The sequence below is a fragment of the Argentina anserina genome, chromosome 4 (assembly GCF_933775445.1).
Source record: "Argentina anserina chromosome 4, drPotAnse1.1, whole genome shotgun sequence".
In the NCBI taxonomy this organism is placed as follows: Eukaryota; Viridiplantae; Streptophyta; class Magnoliopsida; order Rosales; family Rosaceae; genus Argentina; species Argentina anserina.
The window spans coordinates 22218986-22237996 of record NC_065875.1 but is presented as its reverse complement, the minus strand read 5'-3'; the positions used below and the strand labels follow the sequence as shown (position 1 = coordinate 22237996).

Here is a 19011-nt window from a genome sequence, read left to right as displayed (position 1 = left end):
ATTGATAGTCATGAACTCATGATAAAGAAAAAATATATAGGGATTTTAAAGTAAACTACCTCGATCCATCATCACATTGATAAGGGAGTGGCTTAGTACCCAAATTCAGATCATTTCCTTCTACTCCGCAATATTTTCCAGCTAAAGAGCAATCGCGACACTCAACTGGCCATACCAGATCAAACCCTGCCTTCAATTGCTTCATGATGGCTTCATAAGAAAGGGGCTTAATAAGTCCTCCATGATAATCTGAAGCAGCCACTGAAATTAGCGAGCATGGTGATCGACGTTAGCCAGCTAAGTAGTCACCTTCATAAACAGCATAGAAGTGACTAGTCCCATTCACTCCAGTCAAACATGGAATTGCTGTTTAGTTGTAAGCAGCTACATCACCCTGGTTGATGTTTCTGGAGCACTTGACAAACTGTGTGTAAGCACGCTCGCGTTTGGCGCCTAGCGTCACGAAGCGAAAATCTTTGAAATTCTGATTCCTCGGTATAACAGTTCCTGATAGAAGGCTGCAGCCATGCTTCCATTGGCAAAGTTGGCATCAACCAAACGGATAATACGCTTGTCATAAGAAATGTTCTTGACATAGTATTTGCCTGGGAATATTTCGAGGATGGTTTTGTTGTGAACACACAGTAGCTCATAGTCAGGGTCACCGCAGCCTTCTGGATCACCCTTTAAGCGAAAAGGGTAGCTGATGATTTTGATATCTCCACACGAAGAAGCACAAGCTTGTGCATGACTTTTTGCTTGAATTGCAAGGAAAAATAGAGAAGTCAGCACAGAATAGAGAAGAATGGTTAATTCAGCTGCTGATTTTTCTATCCTCTCCTCGTGATGAAGTTCCAGAACATGTGTCATGTACACAGAATTAAGCTCTGGCCAGTGGCAGTGTATCAACTAAAAAGAATGTCCATATCTTCATTCATACTGTCATACATTATTATATATATATGATAGGCAATCTCTTCTATATTGAGCACTAGAGAGAGAATTCAAACGGCAACGACAATGTTTCTTCATTCTTCCATCAATAAACTACCGAGTTTCGAGTTTCAAAATCACCAGGGTTGAACTATTTTCCTTTTCATGAATACCAAAGGCCAACATTGAGATCTTTGTTGGTACACTAAACTTGAGATTGTGATCGATCGAGTACTGGGAATGTAATGCTACAAGTCACTTGTGTCAGGAATTTTCATCTGGCGAGAAAATGAAGAAGCCCACATACTGTGTTTCAATTACCCCGCACCTTAGTCTCTTTACTGCAAATCGTCGAACACTTTATTTACGTACTCCAAATATACTTCAAAGAAGTGGACAACCATTGGAAGCTGGAAAGTTATGAGAGAGAAAAAGTTTCTGAGGGTGATTTTTCAATGGGCCTGGTTTGGGCTTACATAGTATGGGCCTAACAGCAAATGGTCCTTAAATGAGTTTTCTTAGCTATTAGGTCATTAAGCAGTGATCTGTGATCACATGGTTGATGGTTCGTTACTTCTTAATTTTTGTTAATGTCAGTAGCTAATGGAGCCACACAACCAAATACAAACCACATTTGATCGAATAATATTGATTCAATTATGTCTTTTTAGTCCGATTAGTTTCCGAACAACCTCCATCAAGTATTAGGCATGTGTCTATGGACATGTTTCTACACCAGCAATAGATTCTGTCTATATCAAGTCTTTGTGCAGTGGAATAAACAAAAGGGGATTTCAAGCTAGTTATTAATGATAGGAATATTATTAATGGCAAAATCCAACTAGTAATCCCGACTAAAAACATGTCTCTCAATTATCTATGAAGTTGCAAGTTCCTTACGAAACTTACTCTAGTAGTTGCGATTATAGCTAGAGCTCATCATAAAAATATCTCAGTTTCACATCATTATGGGTGGGATTGGCATGTTTGCATGTTTGATTAGTTGTTTTTGTTTTATTTTAAGTTTTAGGTGCCTTTAACCGTCTAGGATGAATATGATCTTTGAATTTATAGTTGATAGATGATCATACGATTGAAATTGTACTTAATTGTTATTCAATGTTTAATTGATATTGTTAGAAAATGTACGAACATATAGTAGATGAGGAAGTGTAACATTGGTACATAAATGAACATGTGATGACAAGTTGATTCATATATCCATATGTGAGTTTTTTTTATCTATATATGTGCTTTCATTCTGAGTGCTTAATTTATCTTTTCTTGGCTATATTTTTTTTTGCAACCTCATTATTCTTTCTATTTAATCAATTTATATGTCATAGCTCTTTAATAGACTCTAGAATTTACTAAAACTTGCTCTTGTTGATTGTTGAGAATTTATATCATAATATGCTCTGATTTTGAAAAGGATTGTTGGATCTTTTTTGGATTTCCACCATCCAAAAAGCCGTATCCTATATGTGTCCTGCTTGTTGATTATTGAGACTTTATATCCTAATATACTCTGATTTTGAAAATTATTGTTGGATCTTTTTAGGATTTCCACCACTTTTATGCCAAAAAACCGTACCATATATGTGTCATGCTTGGAACACTTTAGTGTTAACCTCTTTGAGCCTACGTTAAGTCTTTACTTTCATCACCAACATGTTGTGTCCTTGCTTAGTATAATATATATCTACCATTGTCCTTGAGGCTAGGTAGAGCCATTTCTTAGTGTTATTACGGAGTGATAATTCGATTCAAGTGTGAGGTTGTGCTATGTATGGATATATGTTGTGGAAAAGAAGAAAAATAATGAATATGCCTTGAGGAAGAGAAAAATGAAAGAAGTATGAAGAGGAAAAAAATGAGAATGAATGAAAAAAAAATGTAAAGATTATGAATGTATACGGCATATATGTATTTGTTTGGATTCGGAGTTGTGATGTAGTTGTTGAAGATGAATGAAAAAAAAATTTAATAATGTTATATTTTAGTTTTTGTTCGTTTTCACGTTATTTAGAATGATGAATGGGTCTATCATGATGATATTTGACCCTTGTTTTTATGAAATTTGGTGATATAAGGTGGTTTTGTTATATTTTAACGTTTTTAATGTGTATATGTCATAATCTTACTTTTTGTTATTTCTATTTTATATATTTTAATTTCTTTTGTATGAATAAGTGTTTATGTAGAGCTTGATTTGAATATGTGTGATTTGATGATATAAACGTGTTAAGTGTCTAAAATCCATATTGAGCTATGATTCCTTACTTGACTATGACTCTACCTTCATATTTTTAGTTCTTTCCTATTTCTGAGTTGTCGATACTTTTCTAAAAAGACAAATCCTAAATGGACAAGGAAATGGGAGGTCGTGCCATCCATATCCTAGTTAAAGAAGGAGAAGTTCTAGCCGCGTGCATTCAAGGATTCATATTCGAAGTTAGACTCTAGCATAGAGTTGGAGAAGGATTTCCAATGTGTAATTGAAGATATTGTCGTGCATAATAAATAAAAATATCAAGGAGGATGAAGATATGCAAGAGAAGTCCAATCCTTGTCAAATTCATAAATATGTCATAATACGTCATTCAACTTCGACATACTCCCCTGGACAGCTCAAAAAAAATTAGAATGATGTAAAGCTCTATGAGTCTAGTCTCCGTAGAATTTAGAATCGCATCAATATATATTTCCTAGAGGAAGTTATGACGGAATCATTGCACTGAGGTCCAGTGGACTCGACTGAATTATCTCAACCATTGATGTTCATTTAATCTAAGGGTTGTGAAGAGAAGTTAGAGTCCGATTTTCTCCTATATATAGAGGCACAAATCAACATCATATTAAATCATCATCAATCCTTGCGCCAAGTACTAGCCAAAGCTCTGCCCAAACACATTCATCTCACCAAGAACCCTATAATCCAAATTCACCAGCCATTCACCATTATTTTGCTCCAAAGCTCGAAGCCTAGGACGTTCATTCCCTTGAAAAGCTTCTAGTTATCTTTTCTTAAGCCCTAGAGGATACTTCAAAGTGTAACACTATGATTTTCATGTTTATAATTCGGAATTTTCTATTCTTGTTCTTGGATGATTACTGTTTTAGGTTTTGTTAAATCCTTATGATTTTATCTATGAGATTATATGTAACTTTCGAATTATACATTGATATATGACATCGGTTTTCTGTTTATGATTTTGATTTCTTGTCGTGAGTTATGTTTGAATGATTTAGAGAGTACTTAGTTGTTATGTTTGCCTGAAGTATTACATGATATCTAAGTTGTTTGATTAAAGACTTATCATATGAAACATGATTGATCTTTACTTGTTGCCCGGAGTATGCATGTTAGGTTTTGTGTAAGATTTTAAGGTCCGAAGCAATGTTTGAATGTGTCAAGTGTCTATGTGATATGATAACTCCGAAGCCTCCTAATTGCATGATTAAACCTAGGTTGCTCTAGATGACTTACGACATGATTCTATTTTAGATTGAAACTTGATTTCGTTACTCTTGTATGATTTGTTTTGGTTATTGATTGTGTTGGTTGATTGATCACATGTACATAGTAGTTTAAGTTTTATTTTTTGTTCTTAAACCATACTTATCGAAACTTATATCTTTTTTTGTGAATTCGTTGTTATGTGATTTTGTGATTCATTCTCTGGTTTAGATCCTCGGTTTGTAACGATACTCTCTTGTTTTATAATACTAACGATGCTTACAGACTTAATATTAATGTCGAGTAATCGAATTAATTACTAACTTGACTGTTAGTGCCTTGACTAGCTTGGATGTTAGTGCATTTCGTTTTCATCACCATCACATGGAAGTTGCTCTTAGAGTTTCTCAATTCATATTTGACATTGTCTCTTGTTATTCAAAATTTTTTTTAAAATAATATATATATATATATATAGTTCTTATCGAGTGTGAAGTTTCATTCTGAAATTACAGAGTGAAGTTCCAATTTTGGCACACTTTTCGATCAAATTTTTTCACCATAAATGATTCAATATTTAGGTATGCTATTTAAGATCATCTCAACAAAATTTCATCTAATTCAAACATCGTTAAGGTATTGAAATAAGATTAAATCAATGAATGAATTAAACATGTTTAACGTGAATTGTTCGTGTAAATCTCATTTTTGAAAGCTCAAACCATTGTCAAATTGGATGAAATTTTGTAGAGATGATCTTGAATAACATACCTAAATATTGAATCATTTATGTTGAAAATATTTGACCGAAAAGTGTGCCAAAATTGAAACTTCACTCTGTAATTTCAGAGTGAAGCTTCACTCTTAATAAAGACTATATATATATATATATACGGAGCTTTTCAGGTGCGGAGGTCCGTACCTTAAGCTAAGGTACGGATTTTCATTTTTATCAACTTTTCGATCGAGTTTTGACATCTCCACCGTCCAATATATAGGTTATAATGTATAGATCATCTCCACAAAATTTCAGCCGATTGCATGATCGTTAAGGTATCAAACTAATCAAAACCAATGGACGGATTGAATTTGCCGAACCTGAACTGTTCATATTTTGAGTAGAAAATCGAAGTTATGAATATCTTGACGGTGATGAAATCGGGTGAAATTTTGTGGAGATAATCTATACGTTATAGCCTAGATATTAGACGGTGGAGATGTGAAAACTTAATCGAAAAGTTAGTCAAAAATGAAAATTCGTACCTTAAACTAAGATAAAAGCCTCCTTACATACAAAAAAAACGCGTGTGTGTATATATATATATATATCATGACTTATGTCCTTAAAATAAGAAGAGTGCGGACTTAGAAACATGGCAGTCATATAATTAAGGACATTTTCATGTAGGCCCCACTCCCATCTCTACTCTTCTCTCTAGGGGTGTTAATTGAAAACCGAAAACCGAAAAATAACCTAACCATAACCGAATCATAACCGAAAAAAACCGAAGAAAAAAAACCCGCACCAAACCGCAAAAAAACCGCACCAAACCGAAAGATTTGGTGTGGTTTTGGTTTGGGATGTTTGAAAACCGAAACCGAACCGAAAAACCGAATATATATATATATATATATATATTATAAAGAAATTATATTATTTATAGATATATTTAATATACATAATTAAATATGTTATCGATCGAGACCCAAACTTTATCAAAATTTGGTGAATTTTTTACCATATCTGTATTTATATATGCTGATCACATCCGACGGTCGAAATTTAATAATTTGAATTTTAGATATTGGAACCACAACATGTCTACTAATGTGGTATAACTTGTTTAGTGGTCTTTTTGCAAATGTATGCAGTTGTGAAGCAACTATATCTTATAAATAGAATTTTGCAAATCTGTCCGCATTATGTGTTACGTGTAGTGAAATATGGTTATGGTAAAAAAATCACATATTTTCGATAACGTTTGTGTCCCGATCGAGGCGGTCAACCCTTTTTACGCTTATTATCCCCTATGGGTAGCCTTATTCCTGGAACATAAAATTATTGAAAATTTTACACGAGCTGCTACATCACATATATGTGAGAGTGTGTGCATGAAAAAATCCACCAAAACTAGTCAAGAAGGAGGGGGTAAGAACAAATTCACTTAATTAGATGAAATTAAGTTAATGTTGACCACATCGATCGAGACCCAAATATTATCAAAATTAGATGAATTTTTTACCATATCCTTATTTAAATATGATGATCACATCTGACGGTCAAAATTTAATATTTTGAATTTTAGACATTAGAACCACAACATGCCTACTAATGTGGTATAACTTGTTTAGTGGTTTTTTGTAAATGTATGCATTTGTGAAGCAACTATATATTATAAATAGAATTTTGCAAATTTGTCCGCATGATGCGTTACGTATTGTGAAATATGGTTATGGTAAAAAAATCACATATTTTCGATAACGTTTGTGTCCCGATCGAGGCGGTCAACCCTTTTTACGCTTATTATCCCCTATGGGTAGCCTTATCCCTGGAACGTAAAATTTTTGAAAATATTACACGAGCTGCTACATCACATATATGTGAGAGTGTGTGCATGAAAAAATCCACCAAAACTAGTCAGGAAGGAGGGGGTAAGAACAAATTCACTTAATTAGATGAAATTAAGTTAATGTTGACCACATCGATCGAGACTCAAATATTATCAAAATTAGATGAATTTTTTACCGTATCCTTATTTAAATATGCTGATCACATCTGACGGTCAAAATTTAATATTTTGAATTTTAGACATTAGAACCACAACATGCCTACTAATGTGGTATAACTTGTTTAGTGGCTTTTTGCAAATGTATGCATTTGTGAAGCTACTATATATTATAAATAGATTTTTGCAAATCTGTCCGCATGATGCGTTACGTATTGTGAAATATGGTTATGGTAAAAAAAATCACATATTTTCGATAACGTTTGTGTCCCGATCGAGGCGGTCAACCCTTTTTACGCTTATTATCCCCTATGGGTAGCCCTATCCCTGTAAGGTAAAATTTTTGAAAATTTTACACGAGCTGCTACATCACATATATATGAGAGTGTGTGCGTTAAAGAATCCACCAAAACTAGTCAAGAAGGAGGAGGTAAGAACGAATTCACAGTTAATTAGATGAAATTAAGTTAATGTTGACCACATCGATCGAGACACAAATTTTATCAAAATTAGATGAATTTTTTACCATATCCGTATTTAAATATGCTGATCACATCTGACGGTCAAAATTTAATATTTTGAATTTTAGACATTGGAACCACAACATGCCTACTAATGTGGTATAACTTGTTTAGTGGTTTTTTTACAAATGTATGCATTTGTGAATCAATTATATATTATAAATAGAATTTTGCAAATCTGTCCGCATGATGCGTTACGTATAGTGAAATATTGTTGTGGTAAAAAAATCACATATTTTCGATAACGTTTGTGTCCCGATCAAGGCGGTCAACCCTTTTTACGCTTATCATCCCCTATGTGCCTATGGGTAGCCCTATCCCTGGAAGGTACAATTTTTGAAAATTTTACACGAGCTGCTACATCACATATATGTGAGAGTGTGTGCGTGAAAGAATCCACCAAAACTAGTCAAGAAGGAGGGGGTAAGAACGAATTCACACTTAATTAGATGAAATTAAGTTAATGTTGACCACATCGATCGAGACCCAAATTTTATCAAAATTAGATGAATTTTTTACCATATCCGTATTTAAATATGCTGATCACATCTGACGGTCAAAATTTAATATTTTGAATTTTAGACATTGGAACCACAACATGCCTACTAATGTGGTATAACTTGTTTAGTGGCTTTTTGCAATTGTATGCATTTGTGAAGCAACTATATCTTGTAAATAGAATTTTGCAAATCTGTCCGCTTGTTCTTTTTATTTCATTAAGAATCAAGTAGATAGACAAGGAAATAAACTCCGATTTTCTTTACAAAATAACCGAAAGAAAAACCGATATAAACCAGAGAAAAACCAAACCGAACAAAACCGAACACAATTGGTTTTTGAAAAAAAAAGTGAAAAACCAAACCGAACCAAACCGAATAACTAGAACGGTTTGGTGTTCGGTATCACCTATAAACCGCACCATTCACACCGATTAACACCCCTACTTCTCTCTTCCGTTTTCTAAACCTCGATTCCCACAAGTACTTGGAAGAGAAAATGACCCACTTTGATCGTTTTCTTACTTGATTCTCAATCTAAACTAAAAAGTTTGATTGTGAAAAAGGGTTATTCATTGTCGATCGTGCGCTTGGACTCGTAGCTTTTTACGATGATCCTGACTGGAGCCGAAGATTTTTTCTGGGTCAATTTCATAAGTGATGGGTTTTTGAAATTTGTTCACGATGGGTTGCCTCCGAATACTAGGATAATTTGGATAAAAATTAGATAACAATTTGAAGAAAAAAAACAAGAGACAAGATTAGAGTATCTTATGTTGATAATATGGCATCCATGATTAATATTTAAAGCTTTGTACCCATGATTTAATGTTGTCAGTGTTTATTTCATATAGATTGAATGTTTGGAATTCAGATTGGTTATTTTTGATTACTTGAAAATTTTAGGCATATGTTGGTAATCTGTTTTAACGGTTTGTAACAGTGATAAAAATTAAGAAAGTGAAGAATTAATTAAAGCCGAGTAAATATGAGTTTTGATCTGAGAGTAAGCTCATTAAGAATGTTTGATTCATGTTTTTGGGTTTGAAGGCTCGTTCATGCTTCTAGGTTTAGAAAATATAAGAGAGAAGGAGAGAAAAGTAGAGATGTGAGTGAGGCCTACATGAAAATGTCCATAATTATATGACTACCATGCATCACGTCCGCACTCTTCTTAATTCAAAGACATGTGTAAATGTCTTAAACACCTTTATTTTGGTTAAAATTGTACAGATGTAATGTACACATTATATTCTAAATATTGAACGGTGGAGATGCTGCAATGTGATCGAAAAGTTGGTTAAATGACATACTTTTGTTAAACCCCAAAATGGATCTCTTAGTAGAAGAGTCTATATATATATAAGGAATGTAACATTTATATAGTCGTCTAAAACTCTCTTTTGTTTTAATCCCACTAGACAAGTAGACAGTGAAAGCCTGAAAGCAATATTTACATCTTTACTCAGAAAAGTTAGAAGGAATAATCGGTACGTAGAAAAAATATTGACCGGCTAGTTTCAAGTTTCAACGATTAGGATTAACTACTTGTTGTTCGATCATTTATAACTATACTTAATTACCAAATGTGTAAGTAGTCATTTAATATCAAAATTAACTATCAACACAAACTGCATGCAGGTAATTAAATGAACATGTGAAACTGTTTAAGGAGACTCCATTTTCCATTTCCTTGTTATTTATTATCAGAAACCCCAGGAATTTACATCAGTAAAAAAAACCCAGAGAAAAAAAAAGCGCGAAGGGAAAGATAAACAAAAGACAAAAATTTGGTAGAGACCTAAAAAACAAAAAAAGAAAGAAAGTCGAAGGTCAAAAACTGCCAACAACTGTCTGAAAATCTAAAAAAAAAAAGAAGACAAAATATGAAAGAAGCTATATAAAAAAAAAAGAGAAACCACCAGGCACCAGCTAGCCTATCGTAATCTCGTGGCTAGTGGCCGGCCTATCACCTTCATCATTTTAACCAATCACCACCCACACGCTGGATTCAATTGGCGCGCAGCGAGAACCAGTTGACCAGGTCGCCACCCACGCGGCGGCGCGTCTGTTTGACGCGCTCCTCGTTCACGAACGGTGAGCGGCAGATGGGGCAAGTGAAGTTCATCTGGTTGAGCCAGCCGTCGAAGCAGTGCTTGTGGAAGACGTGGTGGCAGCTTAGCATGCGGACGCAGTCGCCGTCTCTCAAGGTGGAGAGGCACACGACGCAGTCGGGAGAGGCGCCGCCGCTGCGTTGGTGGCTGTAGGAGAAGAGGCTGTTGAGGTTGAGCTGCTCGGCGAGGATGGCGAGGTTGGCGAGGCCCGAGCCGACTGAGGAGAGGATTCCGTCGTCGACGGGGGCCTGGCGGTGGTGGTGGCGGGAGAGGCCGAGAGAGTGTAGAAATGAGCCGAGGGAGGAGCGGAGGTGGGCGACGAAGGTGGCGATGAGGGCAATGAAGAGAACAGGGATGGAGTCGGACGACAAGTCGCTGAGCTGGCCTTGTAACCCCATAAAAACAATATCTGATCTTGTTGTTGAGATTGGTTGTGGACTGGTGGAGTGAGATAGAAGATCGACCCAACTAGTTTACCTAGAAGAAGGGGAAGAAGAAGTAAGAAGTAGCAAGGAAGGAAGGAGAAGAGAGGGAGTTATATATATGTGGTGGGTGATACTTAGGCAGAGGAGGGGCTTTGCGATAATTTTGGCTTACAATAGAGAGGGAAATGGGTTAATGTGAATCGGACAAAAATAATACGTGTTTGAGACGAGGGAGGGACAGAGAGGCAAGACCGACGTAGGTGACGCTCTAAAACCGTAAAATTAAGAAGTAAATTTGCCGACAAGTTTTTATTTGTTCATCTTGTGTCCACTCTTCTAAATTCATTACATGTGTCTTTCCTCAACTCACTCATAGTTATAGAATAATTGAGCAATTATACACATAATATGAGTTTAGAAGAATGAGCAAATAAATAGTAGTCGGTAAATTTGTTTCCGTAAAATTACCGTGATTTCATCAGTTTTTCACGTGGAAACAAGTCAAAAACCATTTTTTGGCAATGACGACATGGGTTGAGAGTTATGAACAAAGTGACGTTATATTTAGTTAGTTTTGGTGAATGACGTTATATTTAGTTAGATTCACTATCCTTGGTTAGATCACACTTTATTTTACAATTTCACTATCACTAGATTTAGGGTTTATTATTACTACTAGGTCGTACTCGTAATACTATTCTGAGTTCGAAGATATTTGGATCATTGTTTAGTTCCATCTTGTACCCTTCTAATCTTTAAGAAAGTTAATGAGAATTTTCAAAGCTATGCCTCTGACGTAACTAACAAAAAGGAAGATGGGTTAAAGAACAAGTTGAAAACTGATTTGATATATGGGTAAGAGGAGGCTGGAGGAGGCTGGGAACTGAGAGGCATATAGAAGTTTGCTGGATGTTTATGAAAGTCCCGTCTTTCAATTACTATGTATGTTATGAAACTCTAAATATATGAGTACGTGTTACAATATATGCGTTATATTTTATAAATTAAAAATTATAAATCGACGCGCAAAATCAGAGGAAAAAACGTAACTTTAACATTTCACATGGAAAGTTGGTTATTTTCGACAAAGATGTCACCAAAGAAGGTAGGATGAACGAATATAAGACAGCATGGGCGGATCCAGCCCAAGACTTGCCTCGACTGGAGCCCATGCGGAATATTTTGGTCTAAAAAAATTTCTTATATATCATCTAGCCCAAGAAAAAAAACAGATCATCTCTCTCTCTCTCTCTCTCTCTTTATTCAGTCGTTCCCTTCGTTTTTGTCTTTGTCTCTCCTCACGTCAAATCCACTCAGTCTTTCCCCACTCACCTTGACAAGGCTTGCCGTCTCGATTACAAGGCCAAGAAGGTTCCTCATCTTTTTTCTCTATAATCTCCTTATTTGATTTGTTTGATCCCTACACGATATGTTTAGTCTGCCATTTGGAGTATATTAATTGTTAAAAGTATTGTGTACTTCTGTTATTATTTGCGGTGATTGAATGATATAGTGAGTAGTGTGGATTTGGTAGAACTTGATTGTTTCTGATTCCAAGTGTGTATTGTTGGCCAAGCAGCATTCAGAAGATTGAACATCCCTTTGTGTGTTCATTGATTGAATTCTTTTACTGTCAGCCACACTAAACCTAGCAGTCAATCACTTACCAAGCGAGTTTCCTCTCATTGATTCTCGCCTATGTCCCAATCCGATACACCTTGTTTTTACTTGTTATCTTGTTGTGTTGAATTTGCTTTTGTTCTTCCTTGATTACAATGTTGTTGAATTTTGTGGTGTGTGAATTGATATTCTTTCGATTATGTTAAATTTCACATCTCAAATTTTTTTTTTATCTTCGGCCAAATTCAAAGTCCTCCCAACATTCTGATCTTAGATCCGCCCCAGGACGACAGTCAGCAGATAAGGTTGAGTTGGGTTTAAATGAAAAGGTTTAGATCTTGGTTGTTTTCAAAACATTATAACTCTCAAGTATGTGATACAATCCGTTAGGAAATCAAATCAGTAGATGAAACGCATCTCTGAAAAATTCACGTGAAAAGTTATCTATTTTTGGCCATAACGCATATACGATTGGGTTGGATATTAATAGAAGGCTTCCGTTTTATGTGAGATGATATAAAATTATAAGCATACGTTAAAAATTTGTTTATAACATGTTAGGAAATCGACACACACAATCAGTTGATAAAACACAACTCTGACATTTCGCATGAGAAGTTAGTTATTTTTAGCTATAATGTGATTAATGTCATCGGAAAAGGCACAACGGAAGGACATAGAAGAAATAAGATGACTTAGATGTTTATGAAAAAGCCTCTTGTTTGATCCATTGTAAATTTTATTCATGCATGTCACGGTCCCAAAATTTCGAACGATAAAAATTCGGATTCGAAACCATGATAACTCTAAAATAATTTCAAATATAATGAAATCATCTTATAACATCAGTGTATCGAAACTGACTTCACAGCACGACTCAATTGACTTGAATAATACATTACCAGTTTATACCTCAAGTATTAAAACAATTGAAAATGTAATATTAACTCAATCATCACCACAAATAGAAGGATGAAACCCTCAGTAATCCTCTGAGTAAGCTCTCCGTGACTACTAATCCCCACCTACAAGACTAATTAAAAATATGTGTACTCATAAGACACTGGACAACCCATCTGTTACCCAATATCATTTAAAAACATGGCTACTCATGAGACCCAGACAACCCATCTGTTACCCCTCATGCAGTACACCGGCAGACATACTAGAGCTCTAACTGATCGTAATCGAGACTCAGCCAAGGCCTGGTTCCCATTTAATGCCAACAACGTCCGAAGACCATAAAACGTTTTAACAAGACTTAATGTTAAAACTACGTACAATATAACAATCCACACGTGTTTACGTACTACAACTAAGCGACTCTTGCACAACAATATGTCTATAATCACTCAAATAATCCATTATACCGGAAGGTACATTATCTCTCTTGCAGTCTCATCTGCCACAATTAATCGCAAACAATACAATCTCATAATTTAAATAAACACCATAACATTATATAATATAGAAACTCATATATATGTATCATATTTACCATTTTCGTACACATACACAACCCACTATATTATATAGATGTCACAGTTCACTCTTTTAAAGAAATCATTAATATGAGTCACTGTCAACGATAGACTTGTCATAGTGAGATTTACTCACCGTATTTCAAGCATGCAACTTCTACGACACCGAAAGCGATTTCCTCACTTGTTTCGTCGGTCACCTAACATCATGACAAAAGTGCTCAGAAAACAACCCGTAAACCAACAAGTGATTATCAGTTACAATAAAAACATTTTTCACGAAAACACTGTTCACACGCCGCCGCAGACAGCCGCACGTGGCGCTCACGCGTCGCCTCAGCCCACCACGCGTGGTGCTCACACACCGCCAAACATCCGCGCGTGAGCTTGCCTACGGCCACCAATTCCAGCCCTCTTTCCACATGTTCCATCCTACGGCCTAATGTCGTCTCTACGCCTCCCCACGTCCTCCCACGCACCGCCCTAGGCGGCGGCATGCGTACCACCGCCACCTTCACCTCTACCCAAACTTCATCAGTTCACAAAACTTCCAACATCAAAGTTGTAGATCACAAGGTGGTGATCATAACCATACCTTTAGTTTGCATCAAGTAGGTCGGAGACCGCCGGAATCGCCGCCGCAAGATCTCAGATCGATGGTTGAAGATCGAAGATGAAATGACTCAATTCGAGCTTCACCACCGGTGGATTCGTGTCTAGGAGAAGGAGGGATGACCTGCGACGGTCGCCTCGTGTACCGTTCTTGCTGGTGACGTCGAGCTCGACGGAGCCATCGCTGGGCTTCATTGGGCGCGGCTGAAAAGCTGCACGGGGTGGGTCGCCACCACCACGAGTCGACGCGGCTCGGCCGTGCGGTCCCAGCGACACCGGCGGTGTCGAGCATGGCGGCCGAATTGCTGAGTTCCGGGCCAGAGAAGTTTTATGGGAAAACTGGGGTCGGGGAGAGAAGAGAGAAGCTGCAGAAGAAAAATTTATGGTTTTGGAAAGTTTCTAAAAAAATGTCCTTTTATAGCCTTCCAAAATTGGAAACCAAACTTCTATTGCTAGCAAATTTCACATACGATAGCCAATTAAGGTGTTCCACGTGTCCACAAACTTCTATCGTCGAGCTCTACAACTTCCGTGAAGGAAATATTCATAGATGGGTGACGACATAAAAGTCAACTCTCGAGCCACAGAAAACGTAACGTTTTTCAACTTAAATTTCCGAAATCATTTTCGTTTCACAAAGACATCGACGAGAAGGCGTAAAAAGACAATTTTTTCTCGAATTACCAAGCTTAATAATTTACAAGAAATTATACGAATTTAAACCCGAAAATTCGGGGTATTACAATGCATTATTACATGTTACATTTCATTTATAATAGCTTAACAATAGAGAAAACACTACTTGATCTGACAGTTAACAGTGAACATTGGCTACTTAGTTTCGGAGATGATGATAAATGATACTATTTAAACCGATCTAATACTTAGGGGTGTAAATAAGACGAGCCGAGTCGAATACTATGTTTTTTATATTTGACTCGTTTTCATTCGATCGAGCTCGAGTCGGGCTAAAATTTCATTTTTGTCTTTCATGTTGAAGCTCAGGTCGGCTTGAAAATTATCAAGTTGGGCTCAGCTCGGCTCATTTTATTAGACAAGTTCAAACTCGAATTTAGTCAATTTGAATCATATGAAACTAAATTTTAAAATTAAAAAGAAATTTCAAAATCGGATGTCATAGCATCACACAAAAATCTATTTTATTTGTAATAAACTAAAATATAACAAATCAAACTCGTTATTAAACTTCAACTAATTATTCTAGAAAAAAGAATTTTTGCTCATTCTAACAAATATTATATTTTAATATTATTTCTAATATAAAAATTATAATTTATATATACTATAAAAGTTAATAAGTCAAGCTTAATTAATAAACGAACTCGAGCTAGCTAACGAGCTAAACGAGTCGAATGAGCCGAATAGTTGTTGTTTAAGCTCTGCTCATTTTCAAGGTCGGGCTTAATATTAAGCTCAAACTCGGCTCATTTAACTTTACAAACTCGAGCCGAACAGACTAAAAACAAGTCGAACACGAGCGGCTCAAGCCTACTCACCGCCATACCAATACTTCAATTGTTAATGTTGAAATCAAGACCATCTACAGGGAGGAAGTGCGTCCTAATATTTGTTGATTAAGGTTTTGAATCTATTAGTATGACGTCAAAGTAAACACATCCAAGGTTTAATTTGAAATGAAATTGTGGTTAGAATTATAGTAGATCTGGTCCTATATAGCTAACTAGTGAAACAAGTAAGAGAAGATTTATACAAGTCTGTGCTAACAATGATAATTCAACGATCGATGAATTCTTGCACGCATTTGCTAGACTCGAATATATAACTAAAACAGCAACAATCGGAAAATCACATCGAAAAATATGTTTACGATATTTGGTTAGCATATGTGCAAGACTATCACCATCTGCCTTTATGTGCTTCCAACATATTATCCAATACATTAAGGTTGTACTATAAATCAATTGCAGAGAATATTCCCATGCATAATTAACAAATATATAACGCTTTTATATAAGAAAATAAAAACAATTATAGATTAATTATATAACTCATTTTGTAAATTTCAATCTTTACTTACAACCTAATTTTATGTAGAAAAAGAAAAGAAAATAAAATGAGATTAACTCTTAATTTTAATTTAACCGTTGGACACTTGGACCATACTAACATGTCTATATCTGACACTACACCACAAAACAGATTTAACAACGCATATTGTATGTTGTTAAAAGTAATTGACAACACTCAACGCATGTTGTAGATGTCAAAGTTGTTAAAAGTTTAAAACTTTCAACAACACGACTTGCACGTTGTAAAAAAATATCATGTACGTTGTCATTTCTTTTAACATGTCATACTCGTTGTTGCAAGTTTTTAACAACATGCATTATGTGTTGTGTTTTTTAACAACGTGCTTTGCATATTGTTGTAAGCTTTTAACATGCGTTGTACTTTTTTAACAATACATTCATGCATGTTGTCAAACGTTTACAACAACAAGCTCTGCATGTTGTGATTTTACTGAATGTGTTGTTATATATACCATTTTTTGTATTTGCTGGGATCTAATTTGATTCACTCAGTGAACACTCGCTTGGCTTAACCACGATTGCATTTATATATTAACACTTAGAAAAATAGGAGATATAAATATGCCTCATGAAGTTTCGATACATCATTCTTTACAAAATGTACGGTCCTTGTTATGTCAGTTGTTTCATCCACATACTGAGCACCACTATCCAAAAGAAAAAAATTTATTTTCATCACAACACTGCAACTTTCTGGTTTTGATTTATAATGTATGATAGCACCATTTGCACTGGAGCCTAGAAGTTCATTGAAATTAATAAGCAATAAACTGAAACAAAAGTAATATTACAAAGAGGAGAAGAGGCACTGAAGATACCACTTCAAAAAACTGATAATAAAGCAGTGATAAGTTATGGTGTCATAGCTTGTACCTAGGAAACCTAGCTGCTTTGTACGAAATTCAAGAAGTTTTTCTGCAACTTCTACCTCACTTAGTTTCACATTCTTGTTGATTTGCTCTTCCATCCAAACCCAAAACTGCGTTAGAGCAGCAACATTTCTGCACAAAATTTACCACTTGTCATATATCCATAAGTTGTAAGCATATTTTCCTTTGTAATGACACTGCAGAAAAACTTTCTTATAACAAAATCAATAATATGTTGTATCTTCACAAAGAAATGAACCGTGTGTGCCTGTGGAGACTGTCATGCCTAACAAAGCCATTTTGAGCATTTTTTTATCAGAAATACAGAAGTATTGTTATTGAACCCAAAAAAGAAGCAGAACCATCCACCACACTATCAAGCCTAAACCCCATCCGCACCCAATGTACAAAAGTAGATGACAAACTAAATACCTGACTAGTGAATAGAATATCAGATTCAAAACATTTATACATGTTCATCTATTCCTATGGATATATTTTCTTCTACAAAATTCAAAACCACATAAACGAAATGAAAGCCTAAAGTGCAGATGTTAAGGCATTTAACTATGCTAACAAGTGTGCATCAAAATTTCCCACCAAAATTTATATGCAAAATACAACTCAAAGGGTAATCATATAAAGTATCTGTTGTGAATCTATCTGATGCTGAAAACAGTTTAATGTTAAAAACAAAGAAAACTAGAAAATGATAGTGAGAGCATAAAATTTTAAAAATCAGAACAAAGCCAAGTTTGGATGAGGAATCAATTACCTTAAATGACAATTCCGCATCCTTTCTAACTCAACATTATTGTTCAGTGCCTTTGCCAATGAGATAGGGGACACCCTATACATTCCGGTTTTGAATGCATATATACAGTTCAACTATATACCAAATCGTATCTAACAATCAAGGAACCTAATAAGAGCTTCAATAACTCGAATATACTTCTCGAAAACTATCTCCAACCAATATCTGAGTATTCGTGTTGATCTAACAGCAAGTCTAGAGCGACGCACACTTCAGAATCAATTTCTACATGCAACTCCTATGAAGTTTTGATTGATTACTTTTACATTTTCATATATAGAGATTTAAATCCTAAATTTCTATCGCAACCTAAAAGAAATACATTCTTACTTTCTATTTAAAGAAAGGAAAGACATGAACACGATTTCGTAACACAGCTAGGCTTAAGGCCAACTACTGGCTATACTGATTACTAACTATTATTCTAGAGTGGGGAAAGTCTTCAAGAATGTAAAAACTTTCCAGCTATGCGCTGTGCGGCTCCCGCGAAGCGAATGAAGGGAAGCTCGAAGAGCTTACGGGTGAGCTTGGGAATTGCACGTAAGAAAATGGAGAATCTTCATAGAATGGCTTACAACAATCAAAGTTCACACATTTCAAATGGTGGTAAAGTGAGACCACACAAAGAGCTCTGATGCAATAGTATGAAAAATAAAGGATCAGTCCAATAATACCACTCACTGGTAAATAGCGCAATACTTCTTTGTGAATCTCCGCTATTTGAATATGGAATATCATAACACTTAGCACATATTACAACAATTAAGACTTCAAATCCATGAATTAATCTACTAAATAGCTAGAAACTTAACATGATTCACTTCAATTTCGATAATAATCACAAACGCAGATCTTAAATTTCTTAGG

The 19011-nt window shown here is 35.4% G+C and overlaps 1 protein-coding gene across 1 annotated transcript; it reads right to left on the bottom strand.

Moving 5' to 3' along the window:
• Window positions 1-9768: 9768 nt before the first annotated feature.
• On the bottom strand, window positions 9769-10745 carry LOC126791540 (E3 ubiquitin-protein ligase RHA2A-like). Its single transcript, XM_050518000.1, has one exon. The coding sequence runs from the start codon at window positions 10647-10649 to the stop codon at window positions 10149-10151; it is 501 nt and encodes a 166-aa protein (XP_050373957.1). The 5' UTR covers window positions 10650-10745; the 3' UTR covers window positions 9769-10148.
• Window positions 10746-19011: the final 8266 nt, after the last annotated feature.